The sequence below is a fragment of the Microcaecilia unicolor genome, chromosome 1 (assembly GCF_901765095.1).
Source record: "Microcaecilia unicolor chromosome 1, aMicUni1.1, whole genome shotgun sequence".
NCBI lineage: Eukaryota > Metazoa > Chordata > Amphibia > Gymnophiona > Siphonopidae > Microcaecilia > Microcaecilia unicolor.
Genome location: NC_044031.1, coordinates 605,149,091 through 605,172,288, shown reverse-complemented (window position 1 = coordinate 605,172,288; position 23,198 = coordinate 605,149,091). Strand labels below are relative to the sequence as shown.

At 45.0% G+C, this 23,198-nt stretch overlaps 1 protein-coding gene across 1 annotated transcript in view; it reads right to left on the bottom strand.

Annotated features, from left to right (window-relative positions):
- DENND3 (DENN domain containing 3) overlaps positions 1-23,198 on the bottom strand; it is a 390,432-nt gene that overhangs the window by 13,038 nt on the left and 354,196 nt on the right. Inside the window, exons 19-22 of the mRNA XM_030219612.1 lie at positions 21,556-21,713; positions 10,919-11,052; positions 1,517-1,635; positions 864-1,001 (exon numbers count right to left, since the gene is read on the bottom strand). Coding sequence (XP_030075472.1) covers positions 864-1,001; positions 1,517-1,635; positions 10,919-11,052; positions 21,556-21,713 — 549 coding nt within the window. The remainder of the gene's footprint in view (positions 1-863; positions 1,002-1,516; positions 1,636-10,918; positions 11,053-21,555; positions 21,714-23,198) is intronic.

Genomic DNA, 23,198 nt, shown 5'->3' with positions numbered 1-23,198 from the left:
CTACCCTTCTCCATTGAGAATACTGACCATTTAACCCTACTCTCTGTTTTCTATCTTTTAACCAGTTTTTAATCCACAATAGAACACTATCTCCTATCCCATGACTCTCCAATTTCCTCTGGAGTCTTTCATGAGGTACTTTGTCAAACGCCTTCTGAAAATCCAGATTCACAATATCAACCGGCTCCCCTTTATCCACATGTTCTGTTTCAAAAGTATCCTTCAAGGATAGTCCACTCCGAACCATGTGCTCCTGGGCGACAGTCAGCTTCCCCCCCCCCCCCCCCCCCCTCCACATTTTAGTTTAAAAGCTGCTTTAATTCCTTTTCTAAAGTTTAAAAGTTAGTGCCAGCAGCCTGGTTCTTTTTTAAGATAGGGCGACCAGAATTGAACACAGTATTCAAGGTGTGGTCACACCATTGAGCGATAGAGACAAGGAAGATATTCCTTGTTTTATTTTCTATCCCTTTCCTAATAATTCCTAACATTCTGTTTGCTTTTTTTGGCTGCCATCACTGCACAATGGGTAGAAGATTTCAGCATACTGTTTATGATAACACCTAGATTTTTTCTTTGGATGCTAACTCCTAGGGTGGAACCTAGCATCAAACAATTATGATTTGGATTATTCTTCCCATTGTGTATCACTGTGCGCTTGTGCACATTAAATCTCATCTGCCATTTGAATGGGCTCTTCTTTGGGAAGGATAAGCAATGTGAAATTTGCACACCATAGAGATAATGGAGGCAGAGCCGATAGTGGAAGCAGGGGAAAGCAATTTTAAACAAGTGATAAGAAGGCTGCCCTGTAAAACATTCTAAGCAGTATGTTACAATAAATACACATTTCTGTATTTGTTTACCTCATTTTTTACTTTCATCATACAGCTGATCTCAGTACAGTCCTGAAGTTGAATCTGTTGTGGACATTTGGAGAGATTCTTTGAATCCCAAACATACACAACACTGGTCCCTGCACACGTTGCCCACAGCTGATCCATCTGAAATATATGCACAAAACAACAGCCATTAGAGGTTAAGTCTTAAAATTGTATCAGTCACAGTATGATGAAAACTGGGGAGATTAAGTTGACAGACTAAGGACTCACATTTGCAAAACGGAATATACGTATAATTAGCAATGTCAGAAAAGGAGCTATTTCTATGTATAGGTGGTAGCACACAAGTTTCAAAATCAACAGAAAGGGCACGGTTTCAGTGATGCTTTAAAATATAGATGTTTTCTATAGTTCAGAATGGCAACATACTTGTACTTAAGAACATTTCTGCATCAGCATTTCCACCTGCTCTAAATTACATATAACCCTAACTAACTTGTAGTTGATATTCAGCTGGCAGCGCTCAATGTTTTGCTGATTGCAGCCAGTGTTATGCCCAGAAATTCAATGCTGGCTCTGGCATTGAATTTCCAGGTTTCCAGAGCCGGCTACGCCTATCTAGTAGCACTATAGAAAAATGATAACTAGTAGCGGTAATAGTTGACTTTACTAAGTACCTCAAGAAGTAGCTGAAAGCAGTTAAAAGAGGAGCCAACATCATTCAAGTGTTTTCGAATCGTCACTTCTTGCACAGTTGATCCATTCTTTTTTACTACAAGTATTCTGTCACCTATACCTGCAATATTTTAAAATATTGAAGTAATGATTACAATAAAGTATCCAATTCAGACTGTAATATAATAAAAATAGGCACACATAGGAAACAATTTCTCATATGACAAGCATCTGAACTAGCCATAACAATGAAAAATATATGGCTACATTTCTATAAGTAACTATTTGATATCCAATATTTGAGGTTTCCAACAAAAACAGAACTATTCAATATTATCTTTAAAATTTTTACAAATACAAAATCAAGTACTTATATTCCACCAGTGCCTTAAAAATTCTAGGCAAATTACAATAATGTTGCTAGGCATACGTAGAATCTAATATAATAAAACGCACCGTGAACGTTCTGAAGACAACGTTCTGAAGTCACTCAAACACTCCCTGAAGGGTTCGTGGATTCGTGGTGTGAAGCCAGCCAGGCTGCCAGCCGTCTCTGCCCCACCCTCGCGTCAAACGTCATGACGTCGAGGGCGGAAAAAAAAAACAAACAAAGCGCAGTGTCAGGGAAGGAGGCGGCGCTCCCGACGTCTCTAGCCTTCCCTTCGCTGTGTTCCACCTTCTTCTGACGTCAAGGATGACGTCAGAAGAAGGCGGAACACAGCGAAAGGAAGGCTAGACGTCGGGAGCGCCGCCTCCTTCCCTGACGCTGCCGGAACCGCTGTCACGGAGGTAAATTTAAAAAGGAAAAAAAAAAAAGGGATGTTGGGGGGAGAGAAGAGGGTGGGCAGTTGAACAATGGGAGCGGGAGGGCAGAGGAGAAACGACAGCAAGGATGCGAAGGGGGGGAGAAGAGGGCGGGACAGGCTGGGACATGGGAGACAGAAGAGCATGGATGCGAGGGGGGGTCATGGAAGGGAGAGAGGGGAATTGCTGGAAAAGGATGAATGGAGGGGGCAGGGGACAGAGGAGCATAGATGGGCATGGATTGGGATGGCAGGGCTCAGGGAGAGAGGGGAATTGCTGGAAAGGGATGAATGGAGGGGGCAGGGGACAGAGGAGCATGGATGGGCATGGATTGGGAGGGCAGGGCTCAGGGAGAGAGGGGAATTGCTGGATAGGGATGAATGGAGGGGACAGATGGGCATGGATGGATATGGATTGCAGGGCAGGGCTCGGAGAGAGGGGAATTGCTGGATAAGGATGAATGGAGGGGGCAGGGGACAGGAGCATGGATGGGCATGGATTGGGAGGGCAGGGCTCAGGGAGAGAGGGGAATTGCTGGATAGGGATTAATGGAGGGGGCAGGGGACAGAGGAGCATGGATTGGGAGGGCAGGGCTCAGGGAGAGAGGGGAATTGCTGGATAGGGATTAATGGAGGGGGCAGGGGACAGAGGAGCATGGATTGGGAGGGCAGGGCTCAGGGAGAGAGGGGAATTGCTGGAAAGGGATGAATGGAGGGGGCAGGGGACAGAGGAGCATGGATGGGCATGGATTGGGAGGGCAGGGCTCAGGGAGAGAGGGGAATTGCTGGAAAGGGATGAATGGAGGGGCAAGGGAAAAAAGGAGCATGGATGGGCATGGATTGGGAGGGCAGGGCTCAGGGAGAGAGGGGAATTGCTGGATAGGGATGAATGGAGGGGACAGATGGGCATGGATGGATATGGATTGCAGGGCAGGGCTCAGAGAGAGAGGGGAATTGCTGTATAGGGATGAATGGAGGGGGCAGGTGACAGAGGAGCATGGATGGGCATGGATTGGGAGGGCAAGGCTCACACTCTGTCTTCTCATATACAATGTCTTTCTGACTCTCACTCTCACACACTCTGTCTCACAATGTATCACATTCACTCTCTATGTGCCACACAGTCACTCACACACTCGCTTGGTCTCATACACTCACTCTCACAGAGAATCTGTGACTCACACACACTCTCTCTCTCGCACACACACACACACACACACACACACACACACTCTCTCTCACACTGTGTCTCACATACACACTTGCACACACTCTCATTCTCACACACACACCCAGACTCACTCTCTCTCTCTCACACACACACACTCACACTTTCACTCTGACTCTCACACAGTCACTCTCACATACACTCTCCCAAACATACACACTCCGAGGAAAACCTTGCTAGCGCCCGTTTCATTTGTGTCAGAAACGGGCCTTTTTTACTAGTATATACATAAAGCGAAGATACTTACCTGTAGCAGGTATTCTCCGAGGACAGCAGGCTGATTTTTCTCATATGTGGGTCGACATCTGCGTCAGCCCAGGAATCGGACGGCATTTTGCAAGCAAAATATAAAAAAAGTTTTGCCACAGTCTTCTGGTGCGTGTGCAGCACGCACTGCGCATGCACGGACTGATTTCCCGCCCGTCGTGTGAGCGCGTTCCCTCAGTTAAATCGAAAAGCATAAAAAGAAGAAAATAACTCCAAAGAGGAGGTGGGCGGGTTTGTGAGAACATTCAGCCTGCTGCCCTCGGAGAATACCTGCTACAGGTAAGTATCTTCGCTTTCTCCGAGGACAAGCAGGCTGCTTGTTCTCACATGTGGGGTATCCCTAGCTCACTCAAAAAAATGAACATTGGTCAATTGGGCCTCGCAACGGCGAGGACACAACTTAGATTGACATTAAACCATAAACAACTGAGAGTGCACCCTGGAACAGAACAAAAATGGGTCTAGGGGGGTGGAGTTGGATTCTAAACCCCGAACAGATTCTGCAGCACTGACTGCCCAAACCGACTGTCATGTTGGGTATCCTGCTGAAGGCAGTAGTGAGATGTGTATGTGTGGACTGATGACCACGTTGCAGCCTTGCAAATCTCTTCAATGGAGGCTGACTTTAAGTGACCCTAACATTATGAGCTGCGACATGGCCCTCTAGAGTCAGCCCAGCTTGGGCATAAGTGGAGGAAATGCAATCTGATAGCCAATTGGAGATTGTGCGTTTTCTGATGGCGACTCCCCTCCTGTTGGGATCGAAAGAAACAAACAACTGGGCGGACTGTCTGAAGGGCTTTGTCTGCTCCACGTAAAAGGCCAATGCTCTCTTGCAGTCCAAGGTATGCAAACTGCTTTCGCCAGGGCGGGTATGAGGATGGGGAAAGAATGTTGGCAAGACAATTAACTGGTTCAGATGGAACTCCGACACCACCTTTAGCAGGAACTTAGGGTGCCTGCGGTGGACTACTCTGTTGTGATGAAACTTGATATAAGATGCATGCACTACCAGGGCCTGAAGCTCACTGACCCCTATGAGCTGAAGTAACAGCCACCAAGAAAGTGACCTTCCAGGTCAAATACTTCAAATGGCAGGAATTCAGTGGCTCAAAAGAAGCTTTCATCAGCTGGGTAAGAATGACGTTGAGATCCCATGACACTGGTGGAGGTTTGATAGGGGGCTTTGACAAAAGCAAACCTCTCATGAAGCGAACAACTAAAGGCTGTCCAGAGATAGGCTTACCCTCTACACGGTGATGAGAGGCACTAATCGCACTAAGATGAACCCTTACTGAGTTGGTTTTGAGGCCAGACTCTGATAAGTGTAGAAGATATTCTCAGTCCGCATAGCGACGCTGTGACTACAGCTAGGCATTTTGTAAGCACTCTGGGCACAGACGCCAGGTCAAAAGGCTGTACATGGTACTGAAAGTGCTGCATTCTCAGCCGAAATCGAAGACCCTTCCTGGGAGCTGGAAGTATCGAGATGTGTGTGTAAGCATCCTTTAAGTCCAGAGAGCATAGCCAATCGTTTTCCTGAATCATGGGAAGAAGGGTGCCTAAGGAAACCATCCTGAACTTTTCTCGAATAAGAAATTTGTTCAGGGCCCTTAGGTCTAGGATGGGACGCATCCCCCCTGTTTTCTTTTGCTCAAGGAAGTACCTGGAATAGAATCCCAGCCCTTCTTCCCTTGGTGGAACGGGTTCGATCGCTTGGGCCTGTAGAAGGGCAGAGAGTTCCTCTGCAAGTACCTGCTTGTGCTGGGAGCTGTAGGACTGAGCTCCCGGTGGGCAATTTGGAGGCTTGGATTCCAGACTGAGGGTGTATCCTAACCGGACAATTTGAAGAACCCACTGGTCGGACGTTATACGAGGCCACCTTTGGTGAAAAAATATTAACCTTCTCCCAACCGGCAAGTCGTCAGGTAGGGACACGTTTACTGAGGCTATGCTGAACTGGAGCCAGTCACAAGCCCGTCCTTTGCTTTTGCTGGGTTTCCGGCCGTGTTGAAAAACAAAGGAAACTTTAAAAAGTCAAAAAAAATCTAAAAGACACTACAGATTTTTTTTTTTTGAAAACTGTACAAAAAGTAAAATAAAGAATAAAATAAAGAACAAATAGTGAAAAATTCACGAAGACTCTTTTCCTGGGCCTGAGAGGAACGGAGATAAAAACCTACCACACCTCACGCGGAAAAAAGAAAACTGAGGGAACGCGCTCATGCGATGGGTGGGAAATTAGTCTGCGCATATGCGGTGCGTGCTGCACGCATGACGGAAGACTCTTGCAAAACTTTTTTTAGATTTTACTTGCAAAATGCCGTCCGATTCCTGTGCCAACGCGAAAATCAACCCACATGTGAGAACAAGCAGCCTGCTTGTCCTAGGAGAATATAAAATATTCATCAAAGTACATGACAACCTTACAGCTCTTCCCAACTAAAATATTAGGATAATTATAAAAACCTTCCAAATGCACTATTTCACCATCTCACTTAAGTTTCCCCTCTCCTAAGGTATAATTTAATATTGTTCTTTTATTCCTTTGTCCTTGTCCTTTCATTGCAACAAGAACATGCGTATGGATATATTAATATATCAAGAATGGATTTTCCACCATTTTAATGCTGATCTATGTAGCACGGTGCATATCTTATTTCTGTACTTAAGATGTCACCCAGAAACTTTTTGTGCATGCATGATTTTTACTCTCCATATTCTTCACTCAGACAGCCTGGGGAACCCTTCCAACTCAAAGAGCAGAAAGGAAATCTAAGCTTGAATTCCCTTCGCAACAGGTCAGCCTCTCCACTCAGATCCTTTATTCCCTTATCTAGCTCAAACTGACCCAAACTCCAGAGCTTATTGATTTTACTCTGAAGCTTCAGCACATTGGTCACGCTGCTTCCCACATTTACAAGTATCTTCTTAGCAACTCCTGCACTAAATGTACTGGTTTACGTAGATGCTGTGAGGAAGACATACAACAACCTATATCTGATAAGCAGTGGGCACAGCTTTGGAAGTCCCTCTTCCGGTGCTATAACTCTTCTAATACTACAAAGTCTATGTATTTCTTTATGCATAGATCTCTTTGGATGCCATATAAGTTGCATGTTATTAATTCCTCTAACTCTAGTTTATGCTGGTCTTGCCAGTCTCAAGTGGGTATTGTAAAGCATCTTACCTTTGATTGTGTGTGCCTTCGTAAGTACTGGCTAGAAATCTGGTCACAACTGGTAGATATTTTTCACCTTCCTGGCTCACTCACTTATCAATTTGTGATTCTAAGGGATCAGTATTATAAGAGTCTGCTGACTCATAGTGAAGGGGCTCTTGTTAGCACCATGGTTTCTTTGGCATTGAAGGTAATCTTGTCCCATTGGAAGTCTTTACATCAGGCTACCTACCAGGAATCGTGGAACTTAGTGCTCCAAATTTACAAATTTGAATCACGCCTTGCAAAGAAATCTTCTCGTTTTGCTTCATATAGGGAAAAATAGCTACCACTTGTCTCTTATTTTGATACGGTACAGATATTAGTACTAAATTTGATGTATTTTATGGCATATGCATGCTTTATACTTTGATTTGTATCCTACAGCCCCCTCCCCTTTCCCTCTTTCCTCCCTCTCTCTTGTTTTCACTTAATTTGATTCTAGATATAGATTGCTACTTCTTAAATGTGAGCTCCAGTGTTGCCATACTTTGTAAAATATTGCTTGTTGTTATGCTGTGAGCTCTTATGTTTGTATTGAAAACCAATAAAATAAATTTTTAAAAATGTATTTATTTTTCCATTCTGTTTTAACTTTACTATAATTTATATGTGAGTATACTTCTAGCTTTTTTTTATTGCAGCAGGGTTATTACATAGTAACATAGTAGATGACGGCAGAAAAAGACCTGCACGGTCCATCCAGTCTGCCCAACAAGACAACTCATGTGTGCTACTTTTGTGTATATAAGTCTGCCCAGCACTAGCCCCGCCTCCCAACCACCGGCTCTGGCATAGACCGTATAAGTCTGCCCAGCACTATCCCCGCCTCCCACCACCGGCTCTGGCACAGACCGTATAAGTCTGCCCAGCGCTATCCCTGCCTCCCAACCTCCAGTCCCGCCTCCCACCACTGGCTCTGGCACAGACCGTATAAGTCTGCCCCGCACTATCCCCGCCTCCCAACCTCGCCTCCCACTACTGGCTCTGCTATCCAATCTCGGTTAAGCTCCTGAGGATCCTTTCCTTCTGAACAGGATTCCTTTATGTTTATCCCACGCATGTTTGAATTCCGTTACCGTTTTCCTCTCCACCACCTCCCGCGGGAGGGCATTCCAAGCATCCACCACTCTCTCCGTGAAGAAATACTTCCTGACATTTTTCTTGAGTCTGCCCCCCTTCAATTTCATTTCATGTCCTCTCGTTCTACCGCCTTCGTATCTCCGGAAAAGGTTCGTTTGCGGATTAATACCTTTCAAATATTTGAACGTCTGTATCATATCACCCCTGTTTCTCCTTTCCTCCAGGGTATACATGTTCAGGTCAGCAAGTCTCTCCTCATACGTCTTGTTACGCAAATCCCATACTATTCTCGTAGCTTTTCTTTGCACCGCTTCGATTCTTTTTACATCCTTAGCAAGATATGGCCTCCAAAACTGAACACAATACTCTAGATGGGGCCTCACCAACGACTTATACAGAGGCATCAACACCCCCTTTCTTCTGCTGGTCACACCTCTCTCTATACAGCCTAACAACCTTCTAGATACAGCCACCACCTTGTCACACTGTTTCGTCACCTTCAAATCCTCAGATACTATCACTCCAAGGTCCCTCTCCCCGTCTGAACCTATCAGACTCTCGCCACCTAACACATACGTCTCCCGTGGATTTCTATTCCCTAAGTGCATCACTTTGCATTTCTTCGCATTGAATTTTAATTGCCAGACCTTAGACCATTGTTCTAGCTTCTTCAAATCCTTTTTCATGTTTTCCACTCCCTCCGGGGTGTCCACTCTGTTACAGATCTTAGTACCATCCGTAAATAGGCAAACTTTACCTTCTAACCCTTCGGCAAGGTCACTCACAAATATATTGAACAGAATCGGCCATACACCGATCCTTGAGGCACTCCAATACTCACCTTTCCCTCCTCCGAGCTAACTCCATTCACCACCACCCTCTGGCGTCTGTCCGTCAACCAGTTCCTAATCCAGTTCACCACTTGAGGTCCTATCTTCAGCCCATCCAGTTTATTTAAAAGCCTCCTGTGGGGAACCGTGTCAAAAGCTTTGCTGAAATCTAAGTAGATTATGTCCATAGCTCGTCCCTGATTCAATTCTCCTGTCACCCAATCAAAAAACTCAATGAGATTCGTTTGGCACGATTTCCCTTTGGTAAAACCATGTTGTCTCGGATCTTGCAACTTATTGGATTCCAGGAAATTCACTATCCTTTCCTTCAGCATCGCTTCCATTACTTTTCCAATAACCGATGTGAGGCTTACCGGCCTGTAGTTTCCACCTACTTCCCTATCACCACTTTTGTGAAGAGTTAGCTATTAACCTCAAACTGCATTTGAGTACAAGTTACTAGGTATCCATAGTAACAGACAGACGGCAAGACCAGCAGGGACTACCTAGTCTGGCCAGCAAGGCAACTGGAGTCAAACCGCTGCTCTGTGCAATATATGCAAGTTACCTTCTCTCTGTTTGGTCACACCCTTCTATATTATTTGTTTTGCTTTGATCCCATCATCTTGCAATATAGGACCTCCCATGTTCCTCTTTTTAAGTTCTGCTACAGTTTTTGCCTTCACTACCTTCACTGGGAGGAAGTTCCAGGCACCCATCACCCTTTCTGTGAAAAAACATATCCTGATGTTACTTTTAAGCTTACCTCCATGCAGCTTCATGTCATATTCTTTAGCTTTACTTCTATAGCTTTCCTATCTTTAAAAAAGATTAGTTTGCTTATTAATATCTTTCAAGTATTTAAATATATCACTCCTGTCTAGGCTATAAGTCCCTTCTCAAACATCTTCTGGTGCAGAGCCCATACTATTTTGGTTGTTCTCCTCTAACTTACTTCAAGTCTTTAAATCCACAGCAAAATACCACCTCCAAACTGAAAGAAGAACTCCAACTGGGGTCTCACCAATGGTTTGTAGAGAGGCATTATCACCTCCTCCCGTCTGCTGGTTATGCCTTTCACTATGCAGGCTACCCATCCTTCTAGCTTTGGCCGCCACCTTCACTCGTTGTTCTCCCACCTAGAGGTCTTCAGACACCATCACCCTGAGGACCCTCTCCTGGACTTGCATATCAGCCTCTCTCCTCATACTGTATAAGGCAACTTTGGATTTCTGCACCCAAAATGCAACACTCTGCATTTCTTTGCATTAAAGCTTAACTGTATAGCCCACATTCCTAAATTTTGTAGATCAATTCTCATGTAGTCTACTCCCTGTAGGGCATCTACTCTGTTGTAAATTTGTGTGTCATTCACATAAAGGCAAACTTTTCCTCCTAACCTTTCAGCAATATCGATCATAGACACTGAACAGAATTGGTACTAAGAGTGATCCCCGAGGCATACCACTACTCATGTTTTTTTCTTTCGAGTGAAATCCATTTACCATCACCCTTTGTTGTCTTGTCAGTCAATAAATTTTGATTCACTTCACCACCTTGGGATCCCATCCTCAGGGAACTCAGTTTACTTATAAGAATCCTATAAGGAACAATATCAAAGGCTTTCATGTAATGTAAGTAGACCACATCCAATGGATGCCCTTGATCTAGTTCTCTGGCACCCAGCCAAAAAATAAATCGGAATTTGATGGCATGATCTTCCCTTGGTAAAATCATATTGCTTCAGATGTTGCAGCCCATTTGATTCTAGGAAGTTCAGCAACTTTTCCTGTCTCTATGACTTTTTCTATTACTGAGGTAAGGCTTACCAGCCTTTAGTTTCACACCTTTTCTCCATTATTAATTTTATTTAAAAAAATGAAAAAAATAATTACATAACTTATTTCTATAATACTATTATAACATATACAAAACTGTTGGCAAAATTTACATCTTAAATTTGCATCACTTACAACACCAAAGCAGGCCATCATGGCATTTGATCGATGTTAGATATTGACATTGTAGCTGAAATCTTCTGTTTATTTTCAGAGTACTGACATCCCAGGAAATAACTGTTCCATCAACACTGCATGAATATGCTATACTTTGGAAGCAAAACAAATAAATGTGAGAGTAATACCCAAGGAGAATGTACATTCAAAATTAGAATATAATCTTTTGAACTTTAGGAGGTAAATTTTCAAAGACTTACGTGCCTTTTACACAAGCAAAAACAAGTTAACTTATGAAAGACAGTCATATCTATATTAACGGATATTTTTAGCTCCTTGAAAGTACAAGCATATTTTCATACCAAATATACCTCTGGTCACAAAAGGAGGTGGTGTTCTGAGGGAAGCAGGTAGATGAAACCCTTGAGAAACATGTTTGGAAACTATACAATATGCTTAATTTCCTGAAAAGCATGTATATTGTAAGCATGCTGCTGAAATGCTTTATGCTATGGATTTTTAATTTAGAAGAACATGCATGTACTTTTTAGCTTCATGATAATCCAATATTCAAACAATACATGTGGATACAGTGAAGTTACTTACCTGTAGCAGGTGTTCTCCGAGGACAGCAAGACATATATTCTCACATAAGGGTGATGTCATCCGACGGACCCCGGTGTACACAATGCCTAGCATATCTCTTTAAGAAGCTTTGGCAGCGTCCCAACGCACCTGCGCAGGTGGCTTCCTGCCTGACGCGTGAATGTGGGACCAGCAGTAAAATACTACAGTCGAAGGACTACAACTCCAAGGGGAGATAGGAGGGGATGTGAGAACGCATGCCCTGCTGTCCTCGAAGAACACCTACTACAAAGTAACTTGGCTTTCTCTGAGTACAAGCAGGACATTGTTTCTCACATATGGGAATCCCTAGCTACCAGGCTCACCAAAAAGATTAGGCCAAGAGAAACTCACAACGATGAGTTCAGAACAGTCTGTCCGAACCAGCTGCCACACTGGAAATTCTGCTCGAGGCAGAAGTGAGATGTGACTGTGCTGAAAAGAAGCCCACATCACAGATCTGTAAATCTGATCTGACCTCAAGAGGAGTACCAACGCAGCCATGGCTCTGACGTTGTTAGCAGTGACATGATCCTGCAGAGTCAGCCCAGCCTGGGCAGAAGCAAAAGAAATGCAGTTTGCAAGCCAATTGGACAGCATAGGTGTATCAATGGATGCCCCCGATCTATTTGGATCAACAGAGACAAAAAGCTGGATGGACTGCCAATAGGCGTGCACTCTCACCGGGATGGGCATGAGGATTGGGCCAGAATGTTGGGAGGATGACTAACTAATTGACGCCTATGTTTGCTAAGTGGCAGTATGGGCGTGTTAGCGTTTTTAACATGTGTAAATGGTTTACGCGAGTTAAATGCTAACACGCCCATTGAAATGTTTAGGTGCGTTAGCGTTTAACGCGCCTTAAATTTACAGGCGCGTTAAAAATGCTAACGCACCTTAGTAAACATACCCCTAAGATGGAAGACAATACCACCCTACAAAAGAATTTAGGGTACATAGAAAGAACTACCCCCTTCCAACCAGCTTGTAGGGAAGAAAGGATTATCCTAGGGCACAGAACAGACACCCTGATTCCTAATTCAACCCTCTTTTCCTGTTGCTCCTACTCCTGGCCCGTCCACCTGCCCCTCCTCCACTTCTACAATTCCCCTGGTCTATAAATTGAGCCCTGGACACATTCCTAATGAGTGAGACATGGGATCTCCCAGTCCTCCCCTTGGCTGTCTTCCACCATTTCCCCAACTTGGTAACTCCTAAATCAAACTAAAAAGTGCTGGTCCTTATTTAAAATTACCTCCGGGCTCCAGAAACCCACTTCCTATAACAGTTCCCCTACCTCAGAGTACCTTCTTCAGCCTTGATTCTGAACTCTTCTACGAACCTACCCCATCAACACCCCCCCCCCCCCCGCCAAATCACCCCTCTAACTCCTCCAGTCCTGCCATTAAGTTATCCATTGCGCCGCCCACTGGTCCAAGCTCCGCCCCCTCCCAGCCTCCAGAGCGAAAATAGGAAGTTGCAATACAGTAGGCGGGATGCGCCTGAGGAGAGAGAGGCCCGACGCTGCCAGAAGGCTGAATCGCCGGTGCTGCAGGAGGGAGACAGAGAAGGCAGGTTTCAGGTCAGTGAGTGCCCACGTGGACAGGAAAGACGGGCACATGAGGACTCTGGAGGGAGGGAGCAGCGTTGTGCCGGCTCTCTGGCCTCCCTCGCCCCCCCCCCCCCCCAAACTACGCCCATGGACTTTTCCCAACTGGAAAACTCCAGAAGTAGAAGGAACCAGATCTGCCTTGGCCACTACAGAGCGATGAGAATGGTTCCCTGATTCTGCCTAAGTTTCAGCAAGGTCTTCCCTTTTAGAGGGATCAGAGAAAAACAAATGGTATGGGATTTGCGTTACAAGACATATGAGGAGAGACTTGCTGACCTGAACATGAATACCCTGGAGGAAAGGAGAAACAGGGGTGATACCATACAGATGGTCAAATATTTGAAAGGTATTAATCCACAAACAAACCTTTTAGGGAGATGGAAAGGCGGTAGAACTAGAGGGCATGAAATGAGATTGAAGGGGGGGCAGACTCAAGAAAAGTGTCAGGAAGTATTTTTTCACGGAGAGAGTGATGGATACTTGGAATGTCCCCCCGTGGGAGGTGGTGGAGGTGAAAACGGTAACGAAATTAAAAAATGTGTGGGATAAACATAAAGGAATCCTGTTCAAAAGGAATGGATCCTCAGAAACTTAGTGGAGATTGGGTGGCAGAGCCAGTGGGGTGGGAGGTGGGGCTAGTGGTTGGGAGGCGGGGCTAGTGCTGGGTAGACTCCTACGGTCTGTGCCCTGAAAATGGCAGATACAAATCAAAGTAAGTATACACATAAAGCAGCACATATGAGTTTATCTTGTTGGGCAGACTGGATGGACCATACAGGTCTTTCTCTGCCGTCATCTACTATGTTACTATGAGGGGCATAATTGAACGGCGCCGGCCATCTTCGGGGCCGGCGCCGTAAGCGGGCAGAGCCAAGTGTATTTTCGAAATATGCTTGGCGCCGGACAAATCGTTCGCTGGGTTTAGAGAAGGATCGCCGGGTTTATATGAGATGGCCGGCTTCGTTTTTCAGCCATAATGGAAACCAGGCCCAGCCATCTCAAACCCGGCAAAATGCAAGGCATTTGGGCGTGGGAGGAGCCAGCATTTGTAGTGCACTGGCCCCCCTCACATGCCAGGACACCAACCGGGCACCCTATGGGGCACTTAAAATTTAAAAAAAACAAAAATAGCTTCCAGGTGCACAGTACCCTTACCTTGTGTGCTGAGCCCCCCAAATCCACCCCCAAAACCCACTCGCCACAACTCTACACCATTACCATAGCCCTAAAGGGTGAAGGGGGCACCTACATGTGGGTACAATGGGTTTTGGGGGTTTTGGAGGGCTCTACATTAACCACCACAAGTGGAACAGGTAGGGAGCGGATGGGCCTGGATCCACCTGCCTGAAGTGCACTGCACCCACTAAAAACTGCTCCAGGGACCTGCATACTGCTGTCAAGGAGCTGGGTATGACAGTTCAGGCTGGCATACAAGCTGGCAAAAAAAGGGGGGGGGGGGTTGGGGTGGGAGGGGGTTGGTGACCACTGGGGGAGTAAGGGGAGGTGATCCCCGCTTCCCTCCGGTGGTCATCTGGTCAGTTGGGGCACTTTTTCCAAACTTGGTCCTAAAAATAAATGGACCAAGTCCGGCCGGCGAAATGCTCGTTCGAGCCGGCCTCTTTTTTTTCCATTATAAGTCGAAGCCAGCCATCTCGTATCCACACCCCCGCCCCGACCCCCGCCTTCGTTACCCTACCAACACGCCCCCTTTAAGGTTGGCCGGCACCGTGACGAAACAGCAGTTGAAGCCGGCCAAAATCGGCTTTCGATAATACCGATTTGGCCAGGATCAGGAGATTGCTGGCGTTCTCCCGATTTGTGTCAGAAGATCGCCGGCGATCCCTTTCGAAAATAAGCCTGTATGTTACATAGAGAAGTCTCGTTCACCAATGCAGGAGAAAGGCAGCTGGTGCTAGCCTGCTATGTGACCTCAACCTGGAGCAAAACTGAGGTCACATAGTAGGTACTTTGTTGGTGAGATGAATGGCCAAAGAGATACATTGATGAAGTGCCCCACTCTCAGAAGAGTGGACGGGCAAGGCCTATACTGAGAGACCACTTGTGGGGCTGTATTATCCTGCTCCACCTTTTTGCTAAGCTGTTCTCCTTCCCTGCCAGGTATGTGGCCCTGAGCACCATTTTGTGATTGGTGGCCCATGTGCACATCCCAAAAGATTCCTCACACAAGGGGTAGGATCCCATACTCCCTTGCTTGCTCACATAGTGCATAGCTATCTGATAGTCTGTTAGAATATGCATAATTTGGTTGGACAACCGACCTCTAAAAGCCATCAGAGGATTCCAAATCATCAGGAGGTTTAGGAAGCTGATTTGGTACTCTGTCTCTTGGACGGACCAAGTCCCCTGGGTGTGAAGCCCATCTACATGGGCTCCTCAGCCCAAAGTGGATACATTCATGGTCAGTACCTTGTGGGGCAGAGAAATTTGGAATGGTAATCCCAGGATCAAAGAAGTCTGGATTGTGCACTAGAGCAACAACTGAGTCAGCTCTGGGGAGTCTGGATAACATCCGCTAAATTCCCCATAACTTGCGATGACTGGGAAGCTAGGGTCCATTGACATTACTACTACTACTACTACTATTTAGCATTTCTATAGCGCTACAAGGCGTACGCAGCGCTGCACAAACATAGAAGAACGACAGTCCCTGCTCAAAGAGCTTACAATCATACTGTGGAGGCTATCAGGGGCATTTTCGAAAGATAAGGGCGCCCCACCTTCTGACACAAATTGGGAGATGGGTGTCCTTCTCTCAGGGTCACCGAAATCGGCATAATCAAAAGCTGATTTTGGGTGCCCTCAACTGCAGTCCACTGCGGGGATGACCAAAGTTCATGGGGGCGTGTCGGAGGAGTAGCGAAGGTGGGACTGGGGCGTGCTTAAGAGATGGGCGTCCTCGGCCGATGAAGGAAAAAAGAAGGGCGTCCCTGACGAGCATTTGGTTGACTTTACTTGGTCCATTTTTTTTCACGACCAAGCCTCGAAAAGGTGCCCGAACTGACCAGATGACCACCGGAGGGAATCGGGGATCACCTCCCCTTACTCCCCCAGTGGTCACCAACCCCCCCCCCCCCCCAAAAAAAAATAAAATTAAAAAACATTTTTTGCCAGCCTCAAATGTCATACCCAGCTCCATCACAGCAGTATGCAGGTCCCTGGAGCAGTTTTTAGTGGGTGCAATGCACTTCAGGCAGGCGGACCCAGGCCCATCCCCCCCTACCTGTTACACTTGTGGTGGTAAATGTGAGACCTCCAAAACCCACCACAAACTCACTGTACCCACATCTAGGAGCCCCCCTTCATCCCTAAGGGCTATGGTAGTGGTGTACAGTTATGGGGAGTGGGTTTGGGGGGCTCAGCACACAAGGTAAGAGAGCTATGCACCTGGAAGCAATTTGTGAAATCCACTGCAGTGCCCCCTAGGGTGCCCGGTTGGTGTCCTGGCATGTCAGGGGGACCAGTGCACTACGAATGCTGGCTCCTCCCACGACCAAATGCCTTGGATTTAGTCGTTTTTGAGATGGGCGTCCTCGGTTTCCATTATCGGCGAAAACTGAGGTTGCCCAAGGTCGACGAGCTCAACATTTAAGTCGACCATCTCTTAGGTCGACCTAAATGTTGAGATTTGGGCGTCCCCGACCGTATTATTGAAACGAAAGATGGACACCTATCTTGTTTTGATAATATGGGATGCCCCGCCCCTTCACCGCACCATACTTAGAGATGGGCACCCTTAGAGATGGTCGTCCCCGTTCGATTTCCACGTGGCCTAGCAACTTCAATATCTGCTGAGATGTGACCTGCTGGCTGCTGATGACTTGTGTTACAATGGCAATGATGGCATCCGCCCTAGCTTGAGGCAGGAAGGCCCAAGCTTGCACTATGTCCAGCAAGGCTCCAGTGTACTCCAATTGTTGAACTGCTTGCAGGTGGGACTTGGGGTAGTTGATAAAAAACTGTAGGCGCTCCTGCAGTCGAATAATCCTCTGCATGGACACCTGAACAAGTTTCCTTGATGTGCTCTTGACTAGCCATTCACTCAGGTACAGAAACATATGGACTCCCTGTCTGCATAACAATGCTGCAACTAGTGCTAGACACTTTGTGAATACCCTGGAAGCTGACACGAGGCTAAATGACAGAACATAGTACTGGTAGTGATGCTGTCCCACTTGAAATCTTAGATACTTCCTGTGGCTTGGAAAAATCGGAATGCGAGTGCAGGTGTTCTTAAAGTCCAGAGAGCATGCCCATTCATTCACCCGAATCATGGGACGAAGGGTGCACAGGGAAATCATCCTCTGACTAGATATTTTTCAGGGCCTTGAGACAGGATGGGATTAAATCCCCATCTTCTTTGTCTCAAGAAGCACCTGGAATAGAATCCCTTCCCTTCTTGCCCTGGTGGAACATGTTCGACTGAATTGGCATAGAGAAAGGCAGAGATCTGCTCTGCAAGTACTTCTTTGTGCAGAGAGCTGAGGCATGACACTCTTGGTGGGCAAACCGGTGGTCTCTTTTGCCAATTCAAAGCTCAACTGAGTTGGACTATTTGAAGAACCCACCAGTAGAAGGTTACAAAGGTTCACCTTTCCTGGAAAAAATTCAGCTTCCCCTCTACTGGCAGGTTGTCCAGGACTGCTACTTCCATGGGGCTATGCTCTCCAGAAGGCAGTCAATGTTTGCGCCCTGCTTCGTCTGGGGAGCAGACTGGGCCTCCTGGGTATGCTGTTGAAGGTGGGGGGGAAGAACTGCTACTGGGCCTGCTGAGGAGTATAGACAGAAGGGATAAATCTACACCCATGGGAGTAGTAGCTACTGCTTCTAAGCCCACCCAAAGACTTCTCAGAAGAGGAGGAAGCAACTGGAGGTGACCAAAAAGGGATCTTTATGGTGTCTGTGATTCTTAATGAGGTCAGTGACCTCTTCCACCTTGTCCCCAAAGACTGTCTCCTCAGCAGGGATCATCAAGATCCAAGATGCACAGCCAGGAAAGCCTGCACATATCCACACCCAGAGCAGAGAGTCTGGATGTAATGTCAAAAGCATCAAAGGTGCCTCTGGCCAGATACTGTCTACAATCCTGCTGCTTCTTGTTCAGTGTGCAAACTCAGCAGCATTATCTGTGAGGAGATAGTCTGTGAACAAGAGCGCAGTCTGCACCTCAAGTAGACAGTAATGTACAGCTGGTAGGTCTGAATGTGTTGACAAGCATTGAGGCCTGATAAAGCTGCCCCCCCCCCCCCCAAAGGAGACCCCTCACCATCTGGGTCCTCCCTAGGGTAAAATATCTCCTTCTACCTGCTTCTAGCTGCTGCTGCTTGGGGACCAGCTGTTTGGTAGCTCTGACCTCTCTCATGATGTTATCAGCAGTTTATCTTAAAACAAGCCTTATTATCAGTGAGTGCCACTAAAGGGACATCCCCTCTTTTGAAAGATCCTTTAGGAGTGACCAGAAACACTAAGTATTATTTTTGAGCTAAATACTGGGACCACTTTCTCTCTCTCCCTTGAGGGAGCAGGGTGAAGACAGGCAAAATGACTGGATAATATTGTATTTAAATGGTTTTTCTTTTATCTTAATACAATGTTATTGTATTTTAGGTTGTTAAACACTTAAGTCTTTTTTTTTCTTGGAAAAGAGCAGGATATAAGAATAAAATGCAATGTACTGCAAGTAATTTACCATTTACTCCCTCAAAAGGAGGGGAAAAAAAGGAAGGAAAGAGATAAGGAAAAACCCAAAGGGCAGAAAAAGAAAAACATGGTACCCAACCTGATTGTCCCTAGCAATGGGACAATCAGGTTGGTACCAGTAGGCTACAACTTCCCAGAAATCAACTGGCAGATTTTGGGCAACAATCTAATTAGTTTTGGTTGTTCAGATTGATAGTAAGCTTGATATAAAGAGGGGAGAAGATTAACAGTAAATTTTAAATGGCCACCATAATAGAAAACCCAAATGAAGTGTAGGTAATCACAAAACCATATAGCCACAACAGTGGGGTAGCTACGGGTGGCCTGGGTGGCTCATAACCACCAAAAAAGTTCAGTGGCATCCACCTCGCTCTCCTGCATTTCCCCACCCCCACCCCCAATCTACCTCGGCACCTCTACTGTCTTTGTCAGCCCCACAGACTTCCTTATGCAGCGTCTCGCCCTCGCTGATGCCACTTCCTGTTTTCTCTTTGGTGGAACGCAGCAGACAGAAGTCTGTGAGGTTGGAGGAGGTGCATTGCTGCTGTGCTGGCGAAGATGCTGAGGTAGATGTGGAGAGGTTTACCAGGCCACTGGCCGGGGTAAATGCTGGATCTGGGAGCAGAGAAGAGGGAGAAAGATGCAGGACAAAAAGGGGGCAGTTGTTTTGGAAGGCCCACCCATCTTAACAATGGGCCCACCCAGACCACATCTCTCTGGTAAGTTACAAAGGGAAATTAGGAGGTTGGATATTCATACACAAACCATGTCACTCTGGAATGATAAAACTGAACAAGAAACAGATACTGCATGTCTGTATTTATTTATGTATTAGGATTATTTAGCATTTGGAAATTCACCTGAGGCAGTGTACAGCAGGAAAAAAAGTTGAACACAGGCAATAGTTTCAAGTTTATTTCAAAATTACTATCTTGTCTATCAGAAAGGCCATCTGGGTGGCTTACAGGCTAATGAAAGGATAGTGTCATAGAAAACCAGATATAGTAAAAGCGGGAAGGAAGGGAGAACTACAATGAAATGATAGGATAGGGGGATGTACATGAGGAGTAACTGATGAGTTGCCCAAATGTTCTGCTTCCAGTGCCCGCTGGAAGAGGGGCTAAGACTTAATGAAAGATATCTGTGAAGAGGAAGGTTTTCATTTAAGTCTTAAACCGATCATAGGATGTCTATAGTCTTAGGTGCTCTGGTAGTTTTTCCAGAGTTCAGGACCCTTTACTGAAAAATAGAGCATTTGATATTATCACACACTAGTTCTCAGAAAGCAGGGACTCTCAAACGATATTGTGTTGAGGTCGAGGATCTGAGTGTTCCTGAGAAAATATAGGGTGTCAGCAGTGGGGAAAGAAAACCTGGCTCCCCTGTGGTGCTAATTTTGAAGACTAAGAGTAGTAATTTATAGGTAATACGATGAGAGAGAGGCAACCAGTGAGAAGCCTTTAGAAGAGGAGTCACTTGATAATTACAGCTGTAAAAATATTCAAACAGTACACAGTATGGAACAGTATGCTACTTACATTGTCAACACAATATGCAATAAAACATTTTAATAGAAAGCATAGGGTATAAGCAAAGGTGGAACACAGACAGATAAGATAGAGTAATAAGAGTTAGAAAGTAAGAGGACTAATTTGAACAAAGTTATATGTGAACTCAGCCATCTGGGAGGGAGACAGGATCCAAGAAATACATGTGGCATGGAAGGTACCCAGAGAAAGGTGAATGAGAGATGTATGTGTTGGTGTTGGTGGGGGTGGGGGGGGGGGGCGCTGGGCTGGATACAGGTGGATGAAGTGGTGTGGGTGTAGGTTTATGTATGGGCCTGTAAAAAGAATAAATAGTATGTGCAGGGGTGGGGAAGCTGGAAAAAAAGGTGAATGGGGAGGGGCTGGAAAAAGGTGAGGTATGTGAGTGTGCCATACGAAAAGGGTGGGAAGGCTGCAGGAAGGTGGATGGGGTTGTGTATGCCATGTGTGTGTTGAGAATTGCTGATTTTTCAATTCATGGGTCCATTAAGCAGTCTGTTTTAACTTTTTTTTTTCATATAAAAGGATGGGGTGTAGACTCTTGGCATTACAAATTGTTTGCTCTAACAGAATTAATTAAAACCACATTTTTTGTTTCTGGTGACTTTAGTCTCCTTTTCTCAGAGATGGTCACATATGGCTAGGAAATAGTTTTAATTGCACTGCAAATCATTTTTATAAGCTCAAGGTGAATAAGCTCCTAAATCTTAATGGTATTAATCATTAAGGTACTCATACTTAACATTCTACTTATTAGATCATGATCCTGGAATTTTCTATGTTCTTAAATCAAGAACAATTTATTTTTCAAAATAACAGGATGTCCAGAGGGTATTTTTGCTTCACTCTGAATTACTACTAATAATTACTTAGGGCCCTGTTTACTAAGCTGTGCTGTAGGCATGCAAACTTTTAATGTGCGTTAAAAATTAGCGTGGACTAACAGAGACACCCATAGGAATATAATGTGTGTCTCTATCATTAGCGCGCCTACAGAGCGACTTAGTAAACAGGGCCCTTAGTCAAATATGGGCAATTATACTGAATTTGATGAACTATTCTCTTATTTTAAGTAAACAATATAACCATATTCTCATATGACCAATAAATAAATACTTTTCAAATTTATGCAAAATGGTAAAAATCTATTTTACCTGCATGCATTCTTTTCCTCCAAAATTATATCCATGACATCATGACGATGATCAGTTAGTTGCTTGTTACATGACATGCTGTGGGTATTTATGATATAAATGACAGAATCTTGAGAACCGATCCATACTTGATTGTGCTCTATACCTAGCATGCAGGTCTATCAAAACAACAACAAAATGCACAGAAATTAATCAAAAACAGTTTATCTGGAGCTAGGGCTGCCAGCTAGTTCTATTTAAAATCAAGTTAAACCAGCCTTTGGTTTTACCTCATTGAATACATGAACTGTGTAGTATTGTCTGAAGAATTACAAGTCCGTGAATGCAATGGGACAAAACAAAAGCGGTTGCAGCCTAATGATTAAATAATTTTTTGAGTATTTGGGAAATATATATTTGCTAAATTGATGTATTCTACAGTTAGTTCCTGTCTTGATTATTGCAATGATCTTTATTTGGAATTACTGAAACAATAGGCACATCATCTGCACTTGGTGCAAAATGTGGCAGCTCCGGTCCTGAGTTGGGGGTTTAAGAACATGTATCTCCTATCATAAAACTCTTGACTTTCTGTTATGCAGGCATTTGATATATAACTTTAAGGCTGGTCACAGTTCTGGTGTTGGGGGGCCTAGGGACAAGGAAACCAAGAAGCTTATTTTTGTCTCTCCTGCTCATTATATTGTAGTTCCCAATGCTTCTATTTGTTATTATTATTTTGTACACTGCTTTGATGCTATGACCTAGGCAATATATCAAATAAAATTTTTATTTATTTATTGCATTTGTATCCCACATTTTCCCACCTTTTTGCGGGCTCAGTGTGGCTTACAATATGAAATGAATGATGGAAATATAATTTGTTACAAATTGGTTATGGATTACATTGTGCAGAGTTATGCGAGACAATCGAAGTGTCGTTAAGGAATGTAACAATGGAACACAAACATTGAAACATTGGAAGGAGACAATGGGAGCTTAGAGGGCAATATTAAGGCATACAAACATATGGTATACATATTTCTGTGAGTAAAGGTATAAGTGATGTGAGATTACGGGGGATGAGAGTTCAGAAGTGGATGTATGATGCATTAATGAACAGTAAGTGTGGACTTTATGTGTTTTGGCTCTTTCCGTAAATTTTTTCAAAAAGATGGGTCTTCAATAATCTGCGGAAGGAAGCTTGCTCGTGGATCGTTCTTAAGTTGCGTGGCAGTGTATTCCAAAACTGCGTGCTCATGTGAGAAAAGGTTGACGCGTGTAGCGTCTTGTATTTCAAGCCCTTGCAATTGGGGAAGTGGAGGTTGAGGAAAGTTCGGGATGATCTTTTGGCGTTTCTGGGTGGTAAGTCTATTAACTCAGACATGTATGCTGGGGCTTCGCCGTGAATAATTTTATGGACTAATGTGCATACTTTAAAAGTGACGCGTTCCTTGAGTGGAAGCCAGTGTAGTTTCTCTCGTAATGGTTTTGCACTTTCATATTTTGGTTTTCCGAAGATGAGTCTGGCTGCCGTATTCTGGGCTGTTTGAAGTTTCCTCAGTGTTTGCGCTTTGCAACCTGCGTATAGTGAGTTGCAGTAATCCAGATGGCTGAATACGAGGGATTGCAGTAGGCTGCGAAAGACGGATCTTGGGAAGAAT